The sequence below is a fragment of the Phalacrocorax carbo genome, chromosome 10, assembly GCF_963921805.1.
Source record: "Phalacrocorax carbo chromosome 10, bPhaCar2.1, whole genome shotgun sequence".
In the NCBI taxonomy this organism is placed as follows: domain Eukaryota; kingdom Metazoa; phylum Chordata; class Aves; order Suliformes; family Phalacrocoracidae; genus Phalacrocorax; species Phalacrocorax carbo.
The window spans coordinates 5,612,949-5,639,557 of NC_087522.1; the positions used below are offsets into that span (position 1 = coordinate 5,612,949).

Consider the following 26,609-nt stretch of genomic DNA (forward strand, 5'->3'; position numbering starts at 1 on the left):
GGAGGTTAAAGGATGCCAAGTAGCACCTTGGTGACAAAAAGGAATACAGCATGCTTTGACCTGCTGGGAAAGGTACCTTGGTTTTGGGTTTTTTTTTTTTTCCCCTATGTTTCAGAAAGCTTCTTAGCACATGGCAAGACGTTGGATTAAGTTACAAACTACAGCCTACCCTGAGTTTTTTAAAAAATGGCATTTTTTCCTCAGAAAACGGTGTGGCCATTTGCACTACAGCTGATGTTAGCTTTGGTAAACAGTTAGAAAAACATAGGCCCATTTTATCAGGAAGAAACTGCAGGTATCAGTTTCTCTTACTAGTTAGAAGCTATCCTAGTTCTTTAGGAATGGAGAATAGGAGCACTTTAAAAATTCAGTAAAACAGACTTGCTTCTGGCTTCAATTAAAAGCAAAGTCAGCTTTTTAGCATCACTGCTGAGACCAAACAAGTTATTTTATCTATGGAAGGAAGTTTGTAGTGTTAAGGATGATCAGATTTTGACTCCTTAAATGCCATCTTCTGCTCTAGCCCTCAAAATGCAACAGGAAACTCGAGAACTCTGTTGAATGAATAGAGATATGCACAAGGTCAAAACAAGCATCCCTTACAACCAGTCTTCATCAGTTTTAGCTGCTCTGGCTCTAAAAGGAGCATGCAACAGCTTGTTTTCAGTCAATATTTTGTTTTTTAAAAATGTTTCCTTATGTAGGCATCGTCTGGTGCTTTCTTAAAAGACACGTGACTTAAAGAGGATAAATGCATTTCTTAATGTATTTACTTTGAAAAACAAATCACAGCTTATTGGAGACTACACTTTTTAACAAAAAATTCATCAGTATTAAAGCAAAGATTTTTCAAACCCATTTAACAGCTAACAAAACCATCCTTTTCTCCAATCAGCGTAACACTTTCTTATTCTGTCTCCAGAAAGACTTTATGACTGGCAGCAAAAAATTCTCCTCCAGAAGAAAACTGCTTAAGCACTGCAACCTCAGAGCAAAAGATGTCTTCAGTAACAGTCAGCTTCATTATCCTCTATGGTCCCCACAGTAGCAAGGATGTCCTGTAAGAGGGACTGAGGGCTTTTCTCCACATGGTCACTACTTTTATTTAGCTCATCACATAGCTCTTCTAAGTCTATTGCACCCAAAGCTAGCATCATGCTCTCTGGATCTTGAAAATCCACCCCATGACCACCATCTGTGGGAAAGTTCTGGGCCAGAGAACCCTGCCTTAGTGTCCTTTGTAACCAGGCAAGGCCGTGGCTTGCAGGTAAATCTCCAGTCCCTTGTGAGTAATTCAGGGTACTGTCTGGATAGAAAGCACCTCTTAAGGAAAGCAGTATATCACAGGCACTCTGACCTACTGGTTTGTCACAGTCACACAAAGACCGAAACAAAAAGCTGAACAGTTTTGCTCGGCAAAATATTTGCAGCAAGTCATTTGGTTGAATGGAACTAGTGACTGCAGATGTGACAGGAACATATGGGCATGTAGGAAGGCCAAACTGGCAAATGGTCTGATTACAGAAAATTCCGACCAATTCCAAACTCTGAAGTCTGACTTCCCAGTCTAAGTCATGCTCCACAGTTTGGATCACTCTAGAGACAAACAGCTCTGTATCTTCCAGCTGACCTATGCAACCTTGGCTCAGCCACTCAGTGAAGATGCTGATCACAGCCCTCCTAGGAAAGCCCTCTGGGTCTGTCGACAAGATTTCTTGAAGCTTTGCTACAGCATTCTAAATGTAAAAAGACAAAGAGAAAGCACAATGAAGGGAGGAACATGCAAAGAAACAAGAACAGCAGAAGTAAAAAAATCTAGTCTCTTCATTACTGGTTGTGAAATCTACCTGCATGAGTGCAGTTAACTTGTGAAGAAAGTTACCAGTAGTACAGCAGTAAACTGATGGGTAGTTGTGCTTGATGCTGCAGTGGGCTACACAAAGTCACCGTACCTCTTTATTACACTGATCCTGTGCAACAGGTGAGTCGGGAGCAAAGTAAGTAACAAAGGCCAAGTGTCCCATAGCAGTCACGGCACTTGCTCGCACATAGCTTTCTGGATCCTCAAGAAGATTTTCTGTAAGCCTCGGCACCTCCGAAGACAGGAGAGACTGCCTGAACTCATTGTAGTCTGTAAACAAGACAGTAGTCGAAAGAAGCGAGGCTTTATTCTCCTAAAGCATGAAGCTGTTTCCAATGCAAACAGTTCTTTGCGTCATACAAGGATGCCCACTGACTGCAGGGACAGCTGCCAGTGAGCTGAGCCACTGCAGAGACCAGGCAGCTGCTCACAAGAGCACAGACACTCTGTGTCAGGCTCCCCATTTTCCAGCAGCTTAGTGTCTTTCAGTCAAGCCCTACTAGACACTGGAACTTAGAAAAATCCATTTACAGTTGTTCCAGCAGCAAGAAAACACTTTCTCTGGGCAAGCAGGGACATGGTTTCAGCCTCATCCAACTTATGCCTTTGCTTAAAGGAGGAAAAAAATCTTCCTTTCTCATTAAGGCATACAGCAAAGAGAAAGAATACAACTGCAGCACTGGGCAGGGCTGCAGGGTAAACTGCTAACGCAGCAGAGTGTACTTCCTTTGTAACCTGGGGACAGCAGTAGTCCACAACATCCCCCTCTCTTCCACCATCGCAGAGCCACTGTAGGAGAATTAACATTGCATTAGCGCTACCTGCTGCAAAGCCTGAGCTACCAGTAAAGAGGAAAATCAGTAATTAATCCAAAGAATGCAAAGCAGATCTAGGCTTTTAGCCTCCTAAATCACAGCCCCCAGCCTGCTGAGTGAAACCAGACTCCACTGCAGAACAAACTGAAAAAACCAAAGTATTACCTGCCATTAAGCATTGTCACCTGCCTTAACATACGTGACTCAACATATACGCCTCTCTCAACACACCTCAGTTTAACTCACCAAAACTGCCATTAAGGAGGGCACAGCAATCTGAGTTCAACAGAGAAGTAGGATAAGTTTATTGATCTTTTCGTCAGATTTTGATTATGATCAAAGAGTAAAAATCTTGGCACTTCTTTCTTTTCTTAGCCCTCCAGTTATAGGTCAGAGGATGCTTCACAAGCCTGACTGACTTTCATAACATTAAAAGAAATAATCCTATAATCTGAACTGTTAAATGCCTGTACCTACCTCTCAAGTGTTTAATCATGTCAGTGAGGAACTCCAGAGAAGAATCTCTTACTTCCCAGCAAGGACTGCACAAATGCTTCTGCAGCACCAAAAACACATCTGTAAAAGCCAAGTGACAAGCCTGAATAGACATGAAAGGCAACAAGCCCTACCAAAGCAATCGCTGTACAACCTCTGTATCATTTTATCTGATGCAATCCCTTTTGCTGCTGCTGTGTGCTTCTCCCAGAGTTCTTCAAAGCACTGTTTGGGCAGCTAAACCGAAATTCAACATAACTGCAAACAAATGAATCCTAACTGCTTTGAGCAGGAAAGTAGGCAAGAGCAGATTTCATATATGCCACTAGCTGCTGTTTGTCCCAAATTGAATAGTTTCATTACCTCCCAAGATCTTCTTAGTTTGCTGCCACTGGCTGTTGGAGTAGGACAGTCCATGCAAGCGCGCCAACCAGTTGGATGTTGCTTGAAATGTTTTCTTTAGAACCTGAAGCAATATAAAGCAGGTTTACTTTACTACAGGAGGAGGCATTGTTGCCTTTATGCTAGATAAAATTCATTTTAGCCTCAAACTTACACAGAATTTCCTCAGAGTAAACAAGTACATGTGCTTCCTTACTAAGAAGTAAGCCAGAAATAAATGGTACTTATATAACATTTCTAACAAACACCTAGAAAATGCCTGTTCTCAGCTTAGTATTATAAAGTTCTAGTACCTCCAGCTTTTGATTTGCAGATGTCATCAGTCATTCAAACAAAACAAAAACCCTTAATGCCAAGAATTCAATACTTAAGGGCCATGTCAAGTTGAATGTGTTGGTGCTACTCTTTGACGGGATGGCTCCTATCTTTCCAAGAACACTCAATGTATTGGTCAGTTACTCATTAGAATTATAGCTATTGCCTGCAAGCAACCCAGAACCAAGACAAGTCTCCTACATATTTTAATACAAACTCTGCTAGGAACAACTATTGTCAGACACTTTCTCAAATCTGCATCTCACTGAGGCAAGCTAATAGGCTTGGATCTCTCCTTAGTTCTATACTCACCGTAGGGCTGGTGTTTGGACTCTCCAGGTATGCCAGAAGGACATCAAATAGACTTCCTAAGAGTATATCACAGCCTGAAACACAAAAAACAAAACTAAAGGACCAATACTGAGAGAAGGCGCAGCTGAATTGCAATTCAACTGCTGTAATACAGGAAGACACAGGATTGTAAAACTGTTTTGGAAAAGAAAGCAAGTACAGTCCTCAGAGTAAAGGAGAAACATCCTATTTCTCACAATCACTAAACCTTTTTAATTACAGCATTACCTGCCCTAGCTCATCAACAGAATGCAAGCTTAGCCAAGACAGTAGGAAGAATTGGAAAAAATGAATAAGTTTCAGAAATAGAAGTGGTAGTCTTCATTCAGAAAGATCAGTGAAGGGTAATGAAAAATTCTGCAACTACAGAATATAAAAAAAAAAAAATAAAGTGCAAAGATTAACTCACATCTTTTCCGCGGGAATGCTGCTAGGACATCAAGAGCTGACCTTTGTACTCTGAAGCAATTGATCAAGATTCGGCTTATCGTGCTTCCCAGAGGAGAAGCTGGACTCAGGAAGCCGTTACAGAATTGTAATATCGTTATGAGAGAGCGTAGCAAAGATGTGTAAGGTAAATCCACTAGCAAATGAATCTAATGGGAAGGGAGAAAGGAGAAAGTAAAAAAAAGGTTTCCAGCAAAACTCTCAAGCATGAATACAGAGCAGGAGTTTTTGGTCAGGAGGTAGCAAAAATTGCAATTTCTAGTGTGTTCTTAAGGTACTACAATGCTAATAACTACAAACAAATTATCTTCCTCTCTCCCAAGAACTATTGCACAGATGGAAGGAGATTCTTCTCACTGCATGGGAAAGCAGTTCAATTTATGTTTTTAACTGGATGAATAATTGCAGTAGAAGGAAGGTATGGTAACAAAGTCTGTGAAGATGGATTTAAAACTAAGCACAGTCCCTCTTTACAAGCCTCAGTATTCTTCTGTTTTCCTATTTGGAGTCTACTGTGCTGGATTTCTTTAACGTATGGAAACCCTCACTGTCAACTCCTCTCCATGTTCTGTTAAGCCCTACTGCAAAAGTCTGCAGCCAATCTTAATACTATCTTTCAAGGACCAATTTGATCCCCAGGCTTTTTTCCTTCTCTGAATGTTACCAGAGACAGCAGCTCCTGCAGATGTCCAAGGGTCTGACACAGGAGACTAACACAAGATGACTTGGAGGACAGAAGACTTTCAACAGCAATGGGATCGCTAACAGACTCATCCAGCAAACCTAGAGGACCAAAGGAGGGAAGAGCTCAGATTGTTAGTGAATACAAAGGACCGTGATTTTTAAAGTTATTCAAATTATTCAGATGACATAGTATGAATATCCCTCCAAATGCAACTGTCAGGATGCTGCACTTCAACACAAACACTGCTATTGTCCTTGACTTCTACTCTTCCTCCTCCGGCTTTGTCTGCACCAGACACTCAAAACACTGGCAAGCAGACTAGCCTCTAACTTTTCTATCACAACTGTACCTGCGTATTCCAGAGGCTGGGAGGCTGCTCTCAAAATACAGTCCATTGGCTGAAGTAGAACAGTCAGTGCCTGAATCCTCACATCTTGTGGGCTTCAAGGAGGAAACAGCAATTACCAAAACAAGAACACCTCACTTCCTTCCCAAACATCTGCCCCCAAATGCTGAACAGAATACTGTTTTTCATACAGGCTTTTAAACAAGCCAGCAGTGACAGAGCAATGAAAGCATTATCACAATCCAAGCCTTCTTCCAGGCTTCCCTGGCTAACTGAAAGCAGAGGAAAAATGGCTCAGGAATTTAGAAGCAGCCTTATCAAGCTATGCAAATAGAGAGTGGGATTCTGTGTAAGAAGGGGGTTTAGAGAGAGGCATTTCTTGTCAACAAAATGGTGTCCTTATATCTTAAAACACAGGTGTTACTTAGCCTGTAAGTCAGTATCCACATGTGCTGTATTCATCTGAAGATTTCTTGATACTTTTTCACTACCTAAATGGGCATTATGGAGAAGATGCAGGCAGACTTCTGAGAGGCGCACAAGACAAGAATCTTAAATTGCAACAGCGTAGATTCCAACTGGATATACATAAAACACTTTTCATATTGAAATGAAGCACTGGAACAGGTTGCCCAGAGAAGCTGTGGAATCCTCACCCTTGGGGATATTTGAAACTTGAATGGTGAAGGCCCTGAGCAATCTAATCTATCTTTGAAGTTAGCCCTGCACTGAGCAAGAGGTTACATTAGAGGACTTCTACAGGTTCCTTCTAACCTAAGTTATTCTACAACTGTCGACAGAGTCTCCAGATGCACTCTTCTGCTGCACTGCCTTGAAAGCTCTTATACTAGTAAGTGTTTTTGTAACCAGAAAACTTAGACACTACTGGATCTGACAGGCAGTCAAACTGTGTCAATCTGAATCAACCCTGGCAGTATAAAGTTACAAGAGTTTGCTATTTCCTCCTGAAATTGGCTGGCTGTAGGCAAGATGCAAGTGTATGCACATAAACATGATACAGTCTCCTTTCACCTCGCTCTCTTTGAAACGGTATTATTCTTACTATCAGTGTCTGAAGTTTGTTAGCTACTGGTATGGTTCTTGCCAACCAGTCTAATATATTAAGGAATGCAGGGAAAAATGCAGTGAGGAAAAAAACACAGTTATTGGAAACACACCAGAGATATTAGTACAGAAATATTTGCAGAGTGCAAAAACTTCGTTGCAGTCAGTCTTACCATGTGTAGATCCTCAGAATTCCCACTGCCAAAGGACCCGCTTGTAGTGGGGTTAAGCGTTCCAGAGCAGAAGTCACTAATGGCCAAAAACTGCCTTCAGGGTGACAAAACACAGGGGACCTGAGAAGAAATAAGTGTAAGTAATATGTCCTATTAGATGGTAGAAAACAGATGATATCGCTCATCACTGGATTCAAGGTCCCAGAAGATCTTTACCGTGCCATGTTAAGCAACAGATTCACCAGCATGTGCTGTGCTTGAACAGTCTCTTCCATCAAAAAGGATTCTATTCGCTTTGCTATACCTAACCAAAGTACTTCAGTCCACGTAGCATGACAACTGCCAAACAAACTAGTTAACAGTTTTAATGACTGCTCGATGTGAGTGGCAGAGCTGGACTGAAGTGAATCTTCTATATGCTTTATAATCGTTTGGGCACATGCTGGCCAGTCACAGTCCTTTGTACCAACAGGTTCAATCATTTCAGTCTCTACAGAGAAGATGAGTATGTGCACCAGAAGCTGATTGGCAGCTGAAGCCACAAACAGGCTGGGATCCCCTTGCAGAGTGAAGATCACATCTATGCCTCCTGTGTGAAAACAAAACAAGTCACTGGAGGGGAAAACAACAGCCTTCCTATTGTGAGGTGGAGCCTTGTTGCACTCCAAACATATGTTATTCTAATTCAAGTACCACACAGCTTTACATTATGTTGGTGGTGTTTTTTATACTTTATTTTGTAATCTCTATGGCATTTCAAAGTCATCCAGTCCCTTAACAACAAACAAACAAAGAAAAAGCAAGCAAAAGAAGAATGTAAAATTGTTTTCAGGTCCTCTGTTGTTTTTAATAACTCAGGAACAGAAGAGGACTTCAATATAACATCAGTAGTATTAGGAGACTTGACAGGACACTCACTGAGCATTTATAGAAGGAGCCTGTACCATCGCTGAACACAACCAGTAGGAAAAACACGAAAGGCAGCAACAGTACTACTTTTCCATCACATGGACAGCAGTGCATGCTGCACGTTAACACCAGTCCAGTCTTCGAAACCCTTCTGTACATGGGATCTAAAGTTGGTGTTAACAGCAGAACTCGCATAGCTGTGTAACAACAATGGGACTGCAAATGTGTGCAAGTATTAAGGAATAAATGAGCCCCTGGTTATTTTTTCTGCACTAAAATCATACTGAAATTCACCTTTTAGTAAGAGTTACAAATAACACAGAAGGCTTTTAACAAGCTATTTTTATCATGTGTTTCATAAGATGTGCCTCTTTCCCCTCTAAAAAGGGCACCATCTGTAATGTTTGGGAAAAAAATAATAAAAAAGATTAAATGCATAACTAATTTAACAAAATCCCCATCATCCTTCAATGACTTCAGTGTTTTTGACAAATGGCTTACTTTTATCTTAAGTAAATGAAAACTGTGTCTCTCATTTGACATCTGAGCAACAGTCTGGAACGGAAGAGACAGAGAGGATTTGGGGAGTGACTAGTCTTAGAAGTACTCACCACCATTGCAGAGGAAGTGGAGGGCAGGCTGGTGCTGCATCATGCTGTGCACACCCTCCACCCAGCCACTTCGCACAGATGCATCTTCCCACACCGCGCTGTTCAGAGGCCCATCCCTGCCAAAGAGCCTGACCAACAGCTTCTCCTGCTGAGGCCAGAGGAGAACACACAGAGTAAATGGTAAGCAGAAGGGCTCACGGGGAGTGGAGAGACTGCTCTGTCACTCAAGTCAAGTGTATCAATACTGTACTAAAACCAGCACTTGCTAGAAGTATCACTAAAATGGAAAATTTTCAGACTCCTGTGATTAAACTTATCATCTGTCTCTTTCATGGATAAAGCAATAGAGGTGTCCAAGACCAAAACTGTTTGTTTTTAAGATGGTAGGGACAACTTATGTATATATCAGTTCCATTAGGCTGCTTTATGTAGTTGTGTGCATCTCTTCCCTGAAGGAAGTCTTTTGAGTTTTGTACTGTAAATGTATTCCATTGTATAAAGCGCTGCTTTAAAAAGCTCCCTTGTTTTTGCGGGGAATCACGAGATTTTCCGTCAACCTATTATGGAGGGAAAACTACATCTGTTAGTGCAGTTTACATCTACAGGATCTGTCCGGGGGTACAACATTTTGCAACGACTGCTGGGAGATAGTGTAATCTCACGTGCTGTTTTGAACTGGAAATGAGAAGCACTACATTAGCATTCATAGTACTACTATGGCAAGACAGAAGTAAGAAGACAGCAGCTTTACATGAGATCTGAGAAGGAACAGAATGACTGCAGGTCTTCATTATCATATCACTATTTGCCAAGCTGTTTGATGTATGCCAGAAATGTTATAAGCAGAATATGTACATTTTCAGGTGTCCTCCATATAGAAAGAAGAAGCAGACACATGGCACCAGGCACCTGGGTAGCTGACTCACCTGCAAGTGTTGGAAGCGGCTTTCGGAAGCAGCAAGTATCCCAGCTAACTGCAGAGTAAAGGAGAGGATTCTTGGACTTGGCTCTGGCAGTGCCAGCACAGAGATGATGAGCTCTGTCAGACAGGGGTTGTCCTGCACCAGCTCCATTGTAGGATCTAGAATCACAGAATCACAGAATGTCCTGAGCTGGAAAGGACCCACATAGATCATAGAATCCAACTCCTGTCCCTGCACAGGACAACCCCAAATTCACACCGTATCTCTGACGGCATTGTCCAAGTGCTTCTTGAATATCGCCAGGCTTGGTGCCGTGATGCCTCCCTGGGGAGCCTGTTCCAGGGCTCCACCACCCTCTGGGGGAAAAGCCTTTTCCTAATATCCAGCCTAACCCTCCCCTGGCACATCTCCCTGCCATTCCCTTGGGTCCCATCCTTGGTCACCAGAGAGAAGAGATCAGCGCCTGCCCCTCCTCCTCCCCTTGTGAGGAAGCTGCAGGCTGTGATGAGGTCTGCCCTCAGCCTCCTCTTCTCCAGGCTTCTCCAGGGACTTTAGCCACTCCTCGTACGGCTTCTCCTCTAAATCCTTCACCAACTTCATGGCCCTCCTCTGGACACTCTCTAGTAGCTTTATATATATGTATATATGTAGAGATATATATATATATATGTATGTATATATGTATGCAATACACTGTGGCACCCAAAACTGCATACAGCACTCAAGGCGAGGCCACACCAGCACGGAGTGGGACAATCCCCTCCCTCGACAAGCTGCAATGCAGGGCTTGATGGACCCCAGGACGTGGTTGGCTCACGTCCAGCCTGCCATCGACCAGAACGCCCACGTCCCTCTCTGCAGAGCTGCCCTCCAGCCTCTCGTTCCCCAGTCTGTATGTATATCCAGGGTTACTGTGCCCCAGGTGCAAAACCCAGCCCTTGCCCCTGTTAAACTTCATACGGTTGGTGATTGCCCAGCTCTCCAGTGTGTCCAGATCCCGCTGCAGGGCCTCTCTGACCTCGAGAGCAGCAGCTGTCGCCCAAGAAGAGGCCAGAAAACAGCGGGTCACCGCCAGGACTTCTGTCCGCTCTCATAACCCGAGCGCTCGCCTGGGCTGAGGGTAACCCCGCACAACTGTTAGGGCGAATCTGGGTTCATCTGAAGCCCAAGCCCACGTTCAGGCCTCAAGCTTTAAACAGCCTTTCCAGGTGTCACCGAGGGAGCGGCACCTCTGAGGGAGGCTGCCCCGGGATCCCGGCCTGCGGGCCTCCCTCCCCCTCGGACAGGCCCCTGCCGGTGCCCGCGGGGGGCCCCCGCAAGCGGCGGGACTCACCGAGGTCCGCCAGGCACCGGAACCAGTCAAGCAGCTTCTCCAGGCAGGTGTCGTCGGAGCCGGGCTGCCGCGGGTCAGCCAGGGCGGCGCAGACGCGCGGCAGCAGGAGGGAGCACTCGTCGGTCATGGCGAAGCGGCGGGCTCGTTCTCAGCGACGTGGCGGACCCCCGTTACCGGCACAGACCCGCCGTGCCGGCCGCAAAGCGACTGTCGCAAAGGTGGGGGCGTGGCCCTGGCGGCGCGGCGGGACGCTCCGTCGTGTGGGTACGGCAGGCCCCTAGGGGGCTACGGGCGGGGGCCCCGCCGTTGCTCTGAAGGCGGTGCCGCGGCGGGCTACAGTCGGGGCCGCGCCCCGCCCGGCGTTGTCCCTGCGCCCCCGGGCACAAGCCGCCGGCGGGGCGGCGGAGCGGAGCCGACCCTCCCAAGGGCTACGCTCCGCAGCCCGCCAAGGTTTCCCTGCCTCTCGGGGCCACGCGGTGGCACTCGCGCTCCGCCGCACGGCCGAACCCCGCCTGGCCGCGATCGGAGGCGGCGGCGGAGCCGCTGCGGGGACCGGTACCCCCGGCCCCGCCAGGCCCCGCCCACTCTGCGCAGGCGCCGGCCTGCCGCGCGGCTAGTTGCCATGGTTTCCGCAACCCGGAAGTGCCGTGAGGCGGGGGAGGCCGGCGCTCGGCTTAGGCCGTCATCGCGGCCACCCCCTGCCCTGAACCGGGCGCCATGACCCGAGGCCGCCTCCGCCGCTCCGCCGCTCCCTAAGGGCTCCCTGCTACCCTCTCGCCATGGCCCGCGGGGCTGGCGAGGCGGCCGCGGAGGGGGAGCTGGTAAGGAGCGGGCGGCGGGGAGGAGGCGGAGGCGGAGGCGGAGGCCTGCCTCAGCCCGGGCCCGGCCCGGGAAATACTCCGCCTGCCCGCGGGGCCCGGGCGAAGTCTGGAGCCCTTCAGGCTCGCCAGGCCGGCGAGGCGGTGGCTAGGAGGGGTTGTTCAGCCTGGAGAAGAGAAGGCTGCGGGGAGACCTTATTGTAGCCTTGCAGTACTTAAAGGGGGACTATAGGAAGGCTGGGGCGACCTCTTCAGCAAGGCCTGTTGTGACAGGACAAGGGGTGATGGTTTTAAACTAAGGGAGGGTAGGTTTAGACCGGATATAAGGAAAAAAATTTTTACGATGAGGGTGGTGAAGCGCTGGAATGGGTTGCCTGGAGAGGTGGTAGATGCCCCATTCCTGGAAACATTCAAGGTCAGGTTGGATGGGGCTCTGAGACACGTGATGTAGTTGAAGATGTCCCTGCTCACTGCAGGGGGGTTGGACTAGATGAGCTTTAAAGGTGCCTTCCAACCCAAACCAGTCTATGATTCTAGGAGGGGGAGGGGGGTGGCTTTGGTGTATTTCCAGCCTGCAGGGGTCTGGATCCTGCCCGTGGCTGGCTGGGAGCATGGTGGAGGGGGGTTAGCAGTCACTTCCCGCACCCTCGGCAGCCAGATGGAGGTTTTGAGGGCCTTTGCTTTGAGCCACCATGTTCTCTCGTTGTCTGTCTTAGGTGGCTCTTGTTGGGCCTGTTTTGCAAGAGCAAAGGGACTGAAGTTTTCCAAGGACTGGGGTATTTTTGTTATTGCACATTTATATCCCAGTGAATGTTTTGTTGTTTACCTCCATCTGTCAAGGCTAGGCGCCTTCCAGATTCTCCAATTCCTAATGTGATAGCTGCAGTTAGGTAGAGAGATCTCCCAGAGTGATAAAAAGGCCTTAAAAATAAAAAAAAAAAAAAATTGGTGTGCTGCAAGGAATGTTGCCTCAGGAAGTTAAGGACTATATGGTGCGGTATGTGAGATGTATACCCCTCAGCCAGCACAAAAAGCTGTTTTACCTGCTCTGCTGTTGTCAATCCCAGCTCCTGTTCCATCAACCAGGGTTCTCAAAAATACTTCACCCTGCCCTGCCTCTTACAGAGATAGATCAGCATCTGTCTAAAGAATGGTGCTGCAGCTCTGAGCACCACGGCGTCAAGCAGCAAGTGGAAATGTTCTTTCTGTGAGGGCAGCTTACATTCAGATACTTTGAAAGCAAAGTAAAAATTTTCCTTCTGCTGTGGATATGCTTGTGTTTGAGAAGCTGGGAAACTTGTCAGCTCAATCTGAGGAAAAATTAACCACTTCTTTCCTTCCTTGGTTTAAGGGCTTTTTCTCAGCCTGATCCTTTCTCCAGTTGAGTTTACTGAACGTTCCCATAGCATAGCAAGGGTAGGAACAAGTGAGTGAAGAAGGGGACAGATGGATGAGTTGCTGCTTCACTCTTACCGGTGGAGGGATTAATGCAGAACCAGCATCTGAAGGTTCAGCTGTTGTAGTGCACTGGAGTGCATAAGTCTCTGTGGGTTGAGTCTGAAGTGACTTGCACTGTATCCCGCAGAACGTTTGTATTAGAGTAAATGATGCTTGTTTTTTGCAGTGGTGGTGATACATTTACCATTTAAATGTATTGCACTCAAACTCTATTGTGATAATAACAGGGTATAAAGTTTTCTGGATGTGTATTATAACCAATTACTTGGTAGCAAATGTCACAGTTAATGTTTCTATTTCCCAGGGAGGTGACAGCCTGTCTGTGATAACCTGTGAATCAGATACAGAAATGGTGAGTTTTATTGATGGCACGCTGTGGATTAATGCCTTAAAAGGCCTCTCAGCATGGTCTTGCAGACACTACATTGGCATGATGCCCCTGGTCGATAAGACACCCTTCAGAGGAGAACAATGTTATTGCAATGTAGTTTGATTCAAAAACCTTCTCTAGTTCCAGATGCAATTCTGGCTTCTCAGCACTCAGGGCTGCAAATGATGTTCGGCTTCGTTGTGCTGTACTTTCAAGTTATGGACCTAAGTAATCCTTTTGCAGAGTTCTAATGGAATTGAATAAGGCTTTCCTTTAGCTAAATGGTTCTACAGATCAGCCTCTACCCTGTGACCATCTTGAATTTGCTGCTACTCGTATTTAATACTGATGGGGAAGGCCTTATTGTTCTGAACATGAATAGACTGCTTTTTATCTCTAGCACAAAACTTCAGTAGACACCACCTCAATTCTGGTGACAGTTGCTGTGGCCAAGTCTGCATATACTTAATGCCACTATTTTTCTTTTTTACACAGAAGATGTTGTCTTGTTAGAACAAATGATCTTCTTACAAAATGGAGATTGAAGCCAATATTATATGCTAAAATCTTTGAAGAGTGGAATATTTTAAATACATAAAAAATTATTTTTCTCTTCCAGAAGTTAAAGAAGAAAATTTTTAACAAGCCTCCAAAGTCACCAAGTAAGTGTTCCAAAATTCTTTTCTTCTGCTTCTGTTATTGTAGAACAAGATAGATTTGTGGGACACAGAAACTGGAAGATTTACTTGAAACAGCATATTATTATTCTCTTTAGAATTATTCACTGGTGTGTGTAGAGCACACCTGTTCTGTAGCCTGTGAAGTTAGACTTTTATAGGCTAAATATTGAAGTTTATGGGTTAGTTGTAACTCTTGATTCTCCAGCATAAACTACTTGCTTCTTGTGGTATCCCTTCTAACGACAAGCATTCTGAATTTCCTTTTCTCTTTGTCTTTTTGGAGAAATGCTGATATTTACTGGGTACCAAGAATTTAGAATTACTGGAGCTACCTACCATCCAGCAGATATCTATGCCTGTAGATTAAGCAGTTATCTGTTGTTTGGTTTGTTTTTTTTTTTCAATGTGACCTTAGAAGTACAATCTTATTATTACATCTGTAGTTTTAATATGGGGTTTTGTCTTTTTTTCCTGGGGTTTACGTTTCTTACTGTACTTTTCCATGTAACTTCCTTTTTATACTTCCAGTGAATGTTTCAAAGAAGACCTCACCTCAAAGTGTTGCTGATTGTTGTTACTTTGTTTCATTTCTAATAAATCAGATAATGTTGTACTTCTAAATTTTGCTTTAGGTTGAGGAGAGGCATGCTCTTCTGGTAGATGCACACCTATCTTTTTTCTTTTCCTGAAATCCTTTTGCTTGCTTTAAGGATGGAAATTAAAATAGCTGTTTAATTTCAACTGTGATGTTTGTGACATTGCTTCATAGTGTATGTACTTCTCTTGGTAATTTGAAGACTAACTAGTTAGCTGATACAGTGCACATCTATACTAATAATTTGAAGCTAAATTAGTGTCAGTGTTTGAACCTGACCTCCATACCTTGAGGTAGTAGTGTGAGGGGCTCTCCAGCAGTTGCATCTGACCAATTCTGTTCTTTGATTACTGCAAGGCAATTGCTAGTGGATGAGTAGCTATAGAGTTACTTCTGTCTGTTTAGCCATACATATTTTTCTCATGGATAGGACATTTGTGTATACATTCATTGAAAGGTCAGTTTAATGTGTGGATTCGGACATGCAGTTATCCTAAGGATGCCTATCCAGACTGTACATGTTAATATTTCTACATGTGTTGAGTCATATTACTGTCATTATGCCGCTTTCTAAACCTCTTCATTTTTTGGAGTTGGAGTTTTTCTTTATCATGGGTTTTTTTTCAGGTGGATGTCCCATTGCTCCATGTAAGCCAGTATGTAGTATGCTGTTAAATTCTAATTTTATAAGTAATGGGACCGTGTCTGGGAACCTTGAAGCACAAGACAGAAAGAGGTTTTGTGACCTTGAGCTTTTTAAGGCAATGCTGAGATATTTTCTCTTGTTACAGAGTCTCCATACAGCTCTAGCACACAACTGTATCCTAAAAAAGCTGCAGTTTGGCGATCTGTGCAGGGAACATGCAGTGCACGTCTTGAGAGTGCAGCTGTAAAAAACCCAAGGCAGATGTGGCTGGGATCACTGAAACAAGGTATTGTTATAGAAACTTTATCTTCATATACGGATAAAATTCAGTGTTGTGGATAGCTTAACCTACAGTGTCTTAAAAAACAGATTTGTATTTGATTATAGGCTACATAGGAAGTCATTTCACTATTATTTATTTGGGTGGTTGGAATTATCTGATCTTGAGCATTGGAATTTATAGAGGGAATAATTAGCAGCATCTGGAGCTTTCTATGTTGCATTTGCTCAGAATGAATCCACAAATTTAATTCACAATTATCCCTGATTTTCACGTGTTTGTTCCATTTTTGTTGGCAGGAATGAGCCATCCTCTGAAATCAGATGTTGACATGGGGCATATGCGAACTAGCATTTCTAGTAGCACTCCGGAATATTTGAAGGAAGCTCTAGGAATGAAGAAGCCAAAACATTCTCGTTCTTCTAGTAATGGTAAACTGTGTAAGGGTGTGGTTGATAAAAGTTAATAATCTTTTTTTTTTTTTTTCCATGTAAAAACACACATTGCTCAAGCAATTTTACTGAAGCTTAGCTTTGGTAAAGCAAGGGCCATTTCAGTTTAGTGTGTATTAAAATACATGTGTCAAAATATGATCCAAGAGATACTTTTTGAGATTTCTAAAGTCGATAAGACAGGGGTTTCCAAATTTTTTTGAGCAATGAATCACTATTAGCTTTCAGAACTTTTTGAGAATTGCATTTGCAGCTGAAAACATTGCAAATATAATATGGTTCAATGGGCCAGCTGTAGACAATTTATTGCGACTTTGCAAAACATAGTTTAGGAACCATTGATAGAAACCATCTGCTTGCCTGAAATTCTATGTAATTGACTCCTTTTACTTCTTCTCTAGAAAGTGTTTTATCATGTGGTTGTGATATTAAAATGAATTGAGTTTTATGAGAGGAGCAAAATTTAAAACTTTTATCCTGCTTTTCTTAAAGGAGAACTGTAAACTTAAAAATTCCACTTCCATTTAAAATGGTGCCTATACTGTTACTGGTAATACACAGTTTCTGGCAACTTTACAAGATGATAGACTTTTACACATTAGGCATAAATAGAAAAATGTATTCCGGACATACGTTAGAAATCTTTGTAAATAATTGATTTGTTGGGATGAGAAGGCTGCAGTCTTCTGTGAAAGTGTATCTTTCTTGAGGTGGATATTTTAATCTAGCACCAGAGAGAAGTAATTAGGAGAAATTTGCTGTGAAATCTGGCAGAAGTTTCAAATGGTAACATTTTCATTTCACCTCCATTTCTAAAATTAATTTCCATGCTGATTTTTCTTCTAAAAAAACCCCAAACCAAACAAAACCCCCCTTAGTTTCCAGTTTGGTGCTGTTCTATGTATTTTCCTTTAGCTGTGAGGTTTCTGGTTAGTTAAAAATACCTCTTTCAGATTTGCTCATTTTACATACCTTTTTCTGTAGGCTACGTTCCTGGAACTCCTGACTACAAGGAAAAAGAAGATATGTATGATGAAATTATAGAGCTGAAAAAGGTACAGTCTCACTGATACTTACACAGAAATCATAGGGTCGCTCCATCCACCTGTAGATGTCCAGGCCTTATTGGTTCAGAATACTTTGGTTTCTACAACTGGGATATCCACCAAATTTTTTTTTGCACTTGTAATGTAAGGCTAAACTAAACTTGTGTCTGTTTAAGGCAATTTCATTGTTCTTATGGTGTGATAGATACTTCTGAGTACTGGATGTGGAAGCCTTGAAGTATACCCAGTCCTGAACCCCAGCCATGGCCCTAGCTGGACACTGAAAAGGTTTATTGCATTTGGTTTCTTTGTCCCTCTACCACCTACTTTATTTTCTTTTTTTCCCTTCCTGGCTGTTGCCCATCACATTTTAACAATTTATCCATTGAGGTTAGTGCAGTGTATGAAAGATGAGGACTGGGCATGTTGAGCACAAGGGATACCTACGGACAAATATCCTGGCTGTTGTGGATCATTTGTGTGAGGTTACCTTTCTGTTAAACATTTTTCTTTTATCTTTGCCCTGGCACCTCCCTTATCTGTCAGCCCTGGTCCAGTGTGATGGGCTTTTTTTTTTTTTACTTCATCCTGACCATTGTAATTGGGTTGTTACTGTCATCAAAACATGCTTCCGTGTGAAAACTCGGTGTATTTCCATTTCTGAAATGTGGTTACAATTTTTCTCCCCTCTTTTAGACAATACAAGCTCAGAAAAATGAGGGAGATCGCATGAAAACTAAGCTACGTCGACTAGAAGAAGAGAACAATAGAAAGGATAAACAGATTGAGCAACTGTTGGATCCCTCCAGGGTGAGTATTTCTTGGGAGGATAAAAGTGGGGCAAAAGAGTGCTGAGCAGTGTGATCCTCTTCTCCTGTCTCTCTAGATTTCAGGACTCTCTAGTGTGTTGGCTCCTAGGAATGATAAGCTTGAATATGAGAGGTGGTTGGTTTGTGTGAAGGGATTTCTGAGTATCAGAGCGCACCATTCCAGCTCAGTTTAAAGGAAGATCATGCCATGCTGTGCAGATAAGTTTGTTTAGCAAAGATACTTCTAATTTCCAAAGGTAAAATTAAAATGCTGTCTCCCTTGAGGCCCACGCTCTGAATATTTTGCCTGAGAGTAGAAGGGAGTTAATCTCTTGCATGGTGACTGATGCATGTTGTCCTGAGACCTGAACCAGGAAGCAAAAGATGAGCCTTGCTGTCAAACCCATAAAGCTGAGAAGCATTTAGGGTTAGAAGACCTGAATTTCACTGAATTCCTTGTGGCTGTCATTTTCTGTGTGGATTTACATCTTGGGAGAAGTGTGTGAATATAAAACAACAAGCATAGGGACTTCAGAACTTAAGCTGTTGGGTTGTGAAGTGGCTATGGAGATGAGTAGGTTAGAAAATTCTGTGGAAAGAGCTGGCAGTAGAATAAAGTAGCAAGACTGGTCACTTACTTTATCTGTCTCACCTTGCAGGGCGCTGAGCTGGCACGAGCTTTGTCAGAAAAGAAGACTGATAATGGATGGGTAATAGTTTCTTCATTTCCTTTTGCTTTCATTTTTCCTTTTTTCCCTTTGCCAAGTCAAAAGACTACTGATTAAAAAAAATTAAGTAAGAAAGAATAAGCCGTTAGAGAATCATAACCATTATTTCTGTAGTCAGATAAGGAACCAGTAACAAAGATCTGGAGCTAACATTATTTTAGGGAGCCTTCTTTGTCACTGTCTGGAATCTGTTTAGGGAGTATTCTCCCTATTATTTGCCATTTTGAATTTAGCAGGGTAATGAGCAGAGTTGTTTTTATTTAATGGTTGTGTATAAATATTAAGCTGGTTATGTTACCACAGATAAAAGTTAGGGATCTGATTTCATTAGTGTTCTCTTTGTTACAGGGTAGCAGATGTGGATGATTTACAAAGTACTGAAGTATGTAGGAATAAGTATATCTGGTTAGGTACAATTTACAATGACAGGGCAAGATTGTGGAGAAATAGAAATTCTGTGAAGAGACATATTATTCTAGGACTCATGAACTCTTTGTTCTTTCTGTAGGTGGTTAGTGGGTTAAAGCAGAAGATTCTCAAGCTAGAACAACAGTGCAAGGAGAAAGACAACACTATTAAGTATGACTTTGGGGGGTAGAGGCTTGTATTGGATGAGATAATAAAGGGAATTTGAAATCCATTTTATTTTTCATCTGTATTCTTCTGTTCCTTAAGGCATTTTAATGAACTCTGAGAACATATAGCAATTATAAACCGCCTACCCAGAAATTGTAAACCAACAAGTATTGCAGCGTCTTTGCTGGTCTGACTGAATTATTTTTTTGTATTATTGTTTTCAGCAAATTCCAGGCAGACATGAAGACCACTAATTTGGAAGAAATGAGGATGGCTATGGAAACCTACTATGAAGAGGTACACCTGACAGGTCCTTCAACGTGCATACAGGAGAGGAAGTTGTTCAGTTGTTGAGTAAAAGTATAAATGGAGTGGTTTAGATTGGTTTCTTACAGTTTAACTGCACCTGTCATTGGAATAAGATTTTCGTAGATATTCTCATAGCTCCAAATGTATGTACTGAAAAACCTTTTTTCTTCAATAAGCTGAGTGTGTTAACCAAAAAGCAGAAATAAAGAAACTAATGTACATCCATAAGTATCTAGATGAAAGCCAATATAACAGTAGCCTGATTTTCAGTGATGGCATCATTGCCTCTGTGACTACCCAAAGAGTCATAGTCTTATTTTTACCTAATGGATAAATGTGTTGCATTAGCAAAGTCAGCTTCCACAGCTACCTCCTTAATGGAATCTATATTTCACAGGTTCATCGTCTCCAACTTCTCCTGGCAAAATCTGAGTCTATGAGGAAAAAGTATGTTTAATTCTTTTGAGGCAAATGTTTGCGTATATGTGTTTGATTCATCCCTCATATACTACTTTAACTGATGGAAAACAACTACATGGGAACATTTTATTTTGTCATTTAGATTGCTGGATTTGCTTTTTTGATACTGCTTTAGTTGGCTTCACAGCCTTGCCATATGTCTTAGTCACGTTTTTCTAACTTGTAGATGGATAATTTATTTTGTGGATGTGGAAAAAATACCAGAGGTATTTAAAAAGTACATGAAAGCTCTGAAAATTTATCTCTGTTAAATAAAATCCATCTTCCCCCAAAATCACACCTATTCCAACATCACTGATGATTGAAACAAACTCACTAGATGTTTCATATTTTACTGTTGAGTCAGTTCTGCATCTTGCTCTAGTGTGCATGCTGCAAAGAAGGTATTTTGAAGTAAACATTATTTTCCTGTGGTATGGAGAGACAGATCTGCAGGTCAGGGTAGCTTTTGTGAGATATCCATGAATGGCACTAGTAAGACAATGTCAGAGAAGCCTGTACTAGTGCTTGTCACTAGTATGCAGGTGTATACGTGGTAGCGAGGGTAAACAGTCTAGAGAGGAAATAAAAATCAAAACACAAAGGCAGAAGACAGCTCCAGTAAGGGAGCAAAGTAAATACACGTGAGTGTTATTTGAGCTGAGAAGAGCGTAATGGTGTCCTGTGGGGTAGGAAAATTTGTTACACACCACTTCAAAGTATGCTTGCCTTCCTAGTGTTAAGTAGAGGCAACTATCTTAATTTTGGATGTAATTATTTAGATTGATAGAAACATAAGAACTCTTTATGGGTCATTATGTATACTACTTGTGTTTCCCTAATCCACTGTTACTTGTGGATTGAAAACTGCAATTTGTTTTGTCACTGTTTTTTTTTAAAAAATATCTCTTTTGGCTCAGGCATGCAGTGACTAGCCTCTAGAGGCTGTAAGCCATCGCACCCAATTTATTTACAGGTGAAAATGAGTCATCAGGTCTCTTCCCTGTCCTCATTTATTCATAGCTTCAAAAAACAGTGGTCAGGGCAGTCTCTCTCCATTACATGACTGTCAGTCTCTACTTGAGAGGCTGAGCACTGAAATAATAAATGATGTTGAAGGTCAGGACTCTGGCTCCTATAAAGAGTTGTAGGAGAGTGTTTGTTTCATGATGCTTGTCTACATTATTTCTGGCTGAAGTGAATGACATTTAGTTCCTCTCTTTCAGTGTTAATGCTGAAATACAATTATTTGTATGTGAAGGTATAGTATCCAATTGTAGCTAGAAACTAGGCAACATGTCACATCCTCAGAATGGTCTGTAATTCTCTCATTTAGGTTTTGATGAGCCTAAGATAATGGCACTCAATCGTATGGTTATGATTTCTAGAATTTCTGTCACTTCCCATTTTTGATGTGTTGTGTCTTGTTTTTTACTTTTTTCTTTTTTCTTTTTTTTCCCCTCCTGTGCGGGGCAGCTGTATGAATAGCCATCCATAACACCTGGGTAACCTTATTTGTTTGGGTTTTATGGCTTCATTTCACTTTAATTTTCAAAAGGTAGATTAGATGCTGCTTTTCACTCTGGTATGCTAATTGTAGACTGTCTCCCCCCTTTACCTTGTAATTATTCCAGTGGATGGGCTGTAAGATTCCTTCACAAACTGTTCTGTGATTGTCATTAGCAGTGGCATTTGTCCAAAAGTAGATCCATCAGTTACTTCAGACCTTGTTTCCCAAAGTAAGTTTTAAAGAATTTTCTCATAGCAATAAAGAGCAAGTATTTCATCTCACTAGAAATCTGTTTTGTGAACAAACTTGACAACTTTGTACATCCAGGACCTGAGATTTCTTCCCCCTTTCCTTAGAAAAATTAAAAAGGCAAAATTGCTGTTATAGTTAAAATATAGTTAAAATATAGTTAAAACCATTTTAACACATAGCCAGCTTTCCCTATTCTAATGCATTTTATTCCCATCACATCGATGTTAGCTGTGTTCTTCAAATCTGTTTCAAATATCTCATTGATTGAAATGTATCTTAAATGAAGAAAGAAATTTCTCTGGGGTTTACTTTCACAGGCACAGTTTCTTTTATATTAGAGCAGCATTCACAGTTATCTCAAAATACACTTGTGTGTTGGGTTTATTTGAGAGTTATTCCATCTCTGTATAGCCTTCTCTCTCCCAATATCAATCTGTTTAAGTGAAAGACAGACATTCAGAGCATGCAGGTTAGCTTTCTGCGCTGAACGGTTTTTTAGAGGAACCTCCCAATTGGCTGAACATAAGTGTTTTCAAATCAGTGGTCCACAGAGTGCTGGTAAAGCATTATAAGGTTGGTTAACAAAACAAATAAAATCCAAATAAGTAAAACTCATACAAGCACCCTTGTTTATGTGTTAATGAAACAGAGTGGGGGAGGAAGTAAAAGTAATAAATGAACTTTCAGAGTTTCAAAGCATCTTCTTTGATGCAAATTTAAAACAATTGTGAAAGTGTTGAGCAGCATGGTCTTTGCATGTTTTTTCCTGAAAGAATAGGTAACTCCTTAAGTTAAAAATGTTGAGAAATGTTACTGGGGGAAACTGAGAGAGTCAACTTAGACAGCTGACTTGAATAGTGAGGGTATTTCACTCTTTTTAATGCTGCTTCTTTCGTCTCTGCTTTTAAGTTAACTCTCTGTTTTTGACCCCATTTCCAAGTACAGAGGGCAGAGATACCCAAAACCGACTAAAGGCACTGAAGGCTGCTGTCGTGAGATTATCCAGGAACATCAAGGAGTTGCAGAATGAGAATCGGAGGCTGAAGGAAGATCTAGATCACGTACTGGGCAGTTCTCCTCCTTCCAATAAAACAAAAAGTACGTGCTGACATGTTGGTGAATGTGGGGCAAGGGGTTTGGGTACATTTGAAAGACGTGGTAGAAATAAGGGAGTTATTACAAAGGTGAAGATTCAGAAGGGGCAAAGGTTGGAATGAGAAGTTTCTTGCAGGAGTCTCTCTCTGGCTTCTGGATATGCTGCTCCAGTCAGACCTGGGTTTCCTTTATTTTTATCCCTGAGAATTCTGGACTGGAATCACCTGAAGATGTAATGTTTCACTGGAAAACTGTTTTCCAGTTGTTGAAAACGGTTTATGTTGATTTCTGAGCTAATTGGTGTGGAAGTCAGATATTTTAAGACCATTCTCATGTTTTTGTTGCTGCATATTTTAAGTTGGGGTTCAGAGGTCTTTAGACAGTTGCTCTGTGTGGACAGAAGTTTCAAAAAGCAAGAACAATGTTGACTCACTGATACAGTTTCATGTTTAAAGCTTTGTTATTGTATTTAGGTTATAGTGAGTGGAGCAGACAGAGGCTGGTGAGACGTATTTCAGAACTAGAAAAAGTAAGTGATCATAATTGTGTGGTTGTCTTACCTGTCTTTGAGCAGAAAATGCAGAACCACTGGCCTGTGCTCATGGCATGTAGTCCTTCTATGTATCACCCTTGTGCATTCTGACTCGTACATGTAAACTGATGTCTGCACTGTGTGCCCTTCCTCCCTTTTTTTCTTTTCTCATACTTGTTACATATAGATGCACATTTTAGAATTAACTTCCATTTAATCTTTTCTCATGGCCTAAATAAAATAGTTTTATGCTAAATTTAATTTTCTTCTTTTGTATTTTTTGTGTAAACTTATCCTGTTTAGAAAGTGTGTGCCATGGAGAACACCAGGGTATCATCTGCAGGTACTGAATCATCACAGTTACTTGCTGAATCATCTTCACCTTCTGTAGACCTGGATCATCCAGCCTCTCAACAGGTAGACCATGCGGAGGAATGTCATCGCCTCCAAGGGCTAGTGAAGAAACTGAAGAGTGAGAGGAAGGCACTTCAGAATCTCCTACTCAATAAAGAGTAAGTGCAACTTGTTTGAGATGATGTTCTTTTGTAGGTGTGAATTATTTAATTATTTCCTATCATGTTATGAAACAATGTAATAAGTCCTTCACATTTTCAGCAAGAAAATGAACTTTGAGGGTCCCTTCAGTTTTTATTTTAAAAGCTTCTTCTAGTCCTAGTAGCGTTGTAAAATTAAGTGGCAGAACAAGTCAGTAAGAAGATGGAAAATGAGAATTTCTACTTGTTTCTAACACATTTTTCAAGGCACATTTTTGTGCCATCCATGCTGAAAAGCCTTTGAAGGGGTTATGTGTCACTTTACGCAGCACTTCTTGCAAGTATTTTGCTGTAAAAATTTGTCTTGTTTCTTCAATATGTTTTGTCCTGATCTGCCACATGCTCCATTTAAGCCTGCCTTCTGCCATATGATTCCCTGTGTCTTCTTTTCTCCCCAGTAAGCAATTGATTTGCAATTTGTATTGTTTGGACTCGTTTGGTGTGTCAGTGCATAAGGGCAGGCAGGTTAATCTGATGATGAGCAGAGATGTGCGCACCATTATGTATTGTCGGTAAGACGCTGCCTCTTGCGTCAGCTCGCCTCTGAACAAAAACGCGTAGCGAGAGCACACAGAGACACCTTTTGCCTCTGAACACTGTACCCTTGCTTTTTTTGTTGTTTGAAAGGAGAAAGTAAACATTTAGTTACTTTACAAATTTGAGAACCTATTTTATTTAGAAGTTGAACAAAAAATAACTACTTGGTTGAAGTATGAATGTCTTAAGTATTGCTTAGATTTCCTTATATGTTTGTAGGTTGGATATCAAGCAGTTACTGCAGGCTAAGGCTGAAGTGGAGCTGGAGCTGCAGAAGTGGCAGAGTAAGATGGAAGAAAAGAGTACACAAGAGCAGACTTTAAGGTATCATATTTTGTGTTAGTAGATCGTTTCAGAACCAAAAAAATAACTGTTACGGTATAATTCTGTTTTGAAGTGGCTCAAAATCCATAGGAGTTCATCTGAAATGCAGGAAGCTGGGAATTTATGTAAGCAGAACTCTTTTGGAGGGATGGATTAAGTTACATGGGGAAGAAATCTATAGAGTGGTTTTAAAGGAAGTGGAAGACTTTTTTTTTTTTTAAAGCAAGTGTAGTAAAAATAAGAATTAAATTATAATAAAAATTAATAAGATAAATGGAAAAAGAAAGCTGCCATGTTGGGCTCAGAGACATGTTTTCCTTTCTAAGAAAAAACTGTGGTATCTTTACCTTATCTTAGCTTATGCTTCTAGACCATTGCCAATATTTACTTCAGGTATTCTGTATAACTGTTGATAATAATCCTGTACAAGGGCAGCAAAAAGAGTTATTTCATAATTGCTTTTTAAGAAAGGACTTTACTACAGTTTGATATTTGTCAGTCATCAGATCTAGACGTGTTATTAATAGTATCAAGGGTACTATTGTAACCTTGGGAGTGGTTTGGTTTGGTTTTTTGGGTTTGTTTTGGTTTAGGTTTTGGGTTGTTTTTGTGTTTTATTTTTTAATTTTAATATAAAGCTGTGCTATCACAACATGAGAATTGATGTTACATGTCTGTTACTATAAGAATATGTATGATGTTATCCTGAGCAGTTTCCCACTTTGGCCTTTAGAAATTACAAAGCAACCAAATTGTATGAAATAGGTTCAGTATTTTCAAAACAGCAACAACAGAAAATTTATAGCTATAAATATCTTTGCTTTTCCAACTCTAGTGAGGAAATCCAGAACCTGACACAGAAAGTAGGGAAACTGGACTCAAAATTGGAGGAAGAGAAGAGGCAAACAGCAGAAGATACAATGGAAAAGCTTAATAAGGTACAGAAGCATGTTTTTGTTTGTGGCTTTTTTTTTCCCTTGCATCTAACTAACGTATTGCACATTGAGCTGATAGTGTAAATAGCTGCTTAGTTGTGTCTTTTCAGAGAGACATTAAATCTTGTCATAGAGATTCTGAATGGTGGTTAATGCCCAGCATTTGTTGATAAGTTGTTTCAAAAATTACCACTGCAACTTGAGGTTTATTGGAGCTGTTCTCTTAGTGATTATCTGCCCAGTCATCACTCTTTTCTTATTCAGTGGACGGTTGCAAAAAGCTTGTACTGTTTAGTGTCTGGGGCATTGCCTTACTTTCGAAGAGAAAAAAGACATTTGTGATTTTGCTTATATCTCCTTACATCTGAAACCATTAGCTAATTTCAGTCCAATCTTGTAGAGAGAGGGAGGTCTCGTAGAAGTTGACAGTTAGACAAAGGATGGAGGCATAGGTAAGAGTGCTCACTGGCAGACTGGCAAAAGACAAAAAATTCTTTTCAATTACTTTTATGCTGGTCAGGTGATCAGTTAGAGCATGTGTGCTGGCCAGTCGGAAAATATTTATTAGCGTTCTGTTTGGATGGAAGCAGGGTACTTTTTCATGGGAAGGTTTACAGGATGTAGAGCACTAATCATCATGAAAATAGTGTTTTTTAATTCCACAGCTGATAAGACGCCATATTTGAGTAACGAATTAAGGAAGATGTCAATATAGTAAAATAAACCCTTATCCCCTTTGAACTGAAGTTTTTCTAGAGTTGAGGTATTCATAACCTTTTCTTTCTGGATTTTCCAGTATCTCATAAATATAATTGTGCCTCTGTTAACCCTGGACAGTCTTAAATGGACTTGGAGTTTTTTCATCAAATATAACTGAACTTGATATCTTTGCAGTCTTCCATCCTTCTGCCAA

General features: G+C 41.6%; 2 protein-coding genes across 5 annotated transcripts in view; one reads left to right on the forward strand and one right to left on the reverse strand.

Annotated features, from left to right (window-relative positions):
* Positions 1 to 752: 752 nt before the first annotated feature.
* BRAT1 (BRCA1 associated ATM activator 1) lies at positions 753 to 11,211 on the reverse strand. Of its 2 annotated transcripts, none has more exons than XM_064461569.1 (13): positions 10,732 to 11,211; positions 9,402 to 9,556; positions 8,476 to 8,620; positions 7,172 to 7,544; positions 6,956 to 7,075; positions 5,721 to 5,812; positions 5,351 to 5,469; positions 4,649 to 4,835; positions 4,201 to 4,274; positions 3,535 to 3,637; positions 3,154 to 3,252; positions 1,953 to 2,131; positions 753 to 1,736 (listed from the first exon to the last, which is right to left on the reverse strand). In XM_064461569.1, the coding sequence occupies exons 1-13, from the start codon at positions 10,856 to 10,858 to the stop codon at positions 1,005 to 1,007; spliced, it is 2,505 nt and encodes an 834-aa protein (XP_064317639.1). In that variant the 5' UTR covers positions 10,859 to 11,211; the 3' UTR covers positions 753 to 1,004. The 2 variants fall into 2 exon arrangements, with proteins under 2 accessions (XP_064317639.1, XP_064317638.1); XM_064461568.1 differs by having other exon boundaries at positions 8,476 to 8,623.
* Positions 11,212 to 11,384: 173 nt separating this feature from the next.
* The window catches only part of IQCE (IQ motif containing E), a 28,509-nt gene continuing 13,284 nt past the window's right edge, over positions 11,385 to 26,609 (forward strand). For 2 of the 3 annotated variants that reach the window (XM_064461572.1, XM_064461574.1), the window contains exons 1-16: positions 11,385 to 11,552; positions 13,312 to 13,359; positions 13,997 to 14,039; positions 15,444 to 15,584; positions 15,878 to 16,009; positions 17,015 to 17,085; positions 17,773 to 17,886; positions 18,545 to 18,595; positions 19,122 to 19,192; positions 19,414 to 19,486; positions 19,896 to 19,945; positions 22,660 to 22,817; positions 23,288 to 23,343; positions 23,650 to 23,858; positions 24,657 to 24,761; positions 25,597 to 25,699. In XM_064461572.1, the coding sequence (XP_064317642.1) occupies positions 11,511 to 11,552; positions 13,312 to 13,359; positions 13,997 to 14,039; positions 15,444 to 15,584; positions 15,878 to 16,009; positions 17,015 to 17,085; positions 17,773 to 17,886; positions 18,545 to 18,595; positions 19,122 to 19,192; positions 19,414 to 19,486; positions 19,896 to 19,945; positions 22,660 to 22,817; positions 23,288 to 23,343; positions 23,650 to 23,858; positions 24,657 to 24,761; positions 25,597 to 25,699 (1,467 nt within the window). In that variant the 5' untranslated portion in view covers positions 11,385 to 11,510. Of the gene's footprint in view, positions 11,553 to 13,311; positions 13,360 to 13,996; positions 14,040 to 15,443; positions 15,585 to 15,877; positions 16,019 to 17,014; positions 17,086 to 17,772; positions 17,887 to 18,544; positions 18,596 to 19,121; positions 19,193 to 19,413; positions 19,487 to 19,895; positions 19,946 to 22,659; positions 22,818 to 23,287; positions 23,344 to 23,649; positions 23,859 to 24,656; positions 24,762 to 25,596; positions 25,700 to 26,609 lie in introns of all 3 variants that reach the window. The other variant, XM_064461573.1, reaches the window with a different exon arrangement.

Bases quoted from the DNA above. Each gene is read 5' to 3' on its own strand.
- BRAT1 (XM_064461568.1), bottom strand. From the start codon at position 10,858: ATGACCGACGAGTGCTCCCTCCTGCTGCCGCGCGTCTGCGCCGCCCTG. The intron at 9,557-10,731 runs GTGAGTCCCGCC...CTGTGATTCTAG, and splicing joins CCGGTGCCTGGCGGACCTCG to ATCCTACAATGGAGCTGGTG. The intron at 4,275-4,648 runs GTGAGTTAATCT...TTTGTGTTTCAG, and splicing joins AGCATTCCCGCGGAAAAGAT to GCTGTGATATACTCTTAGGA.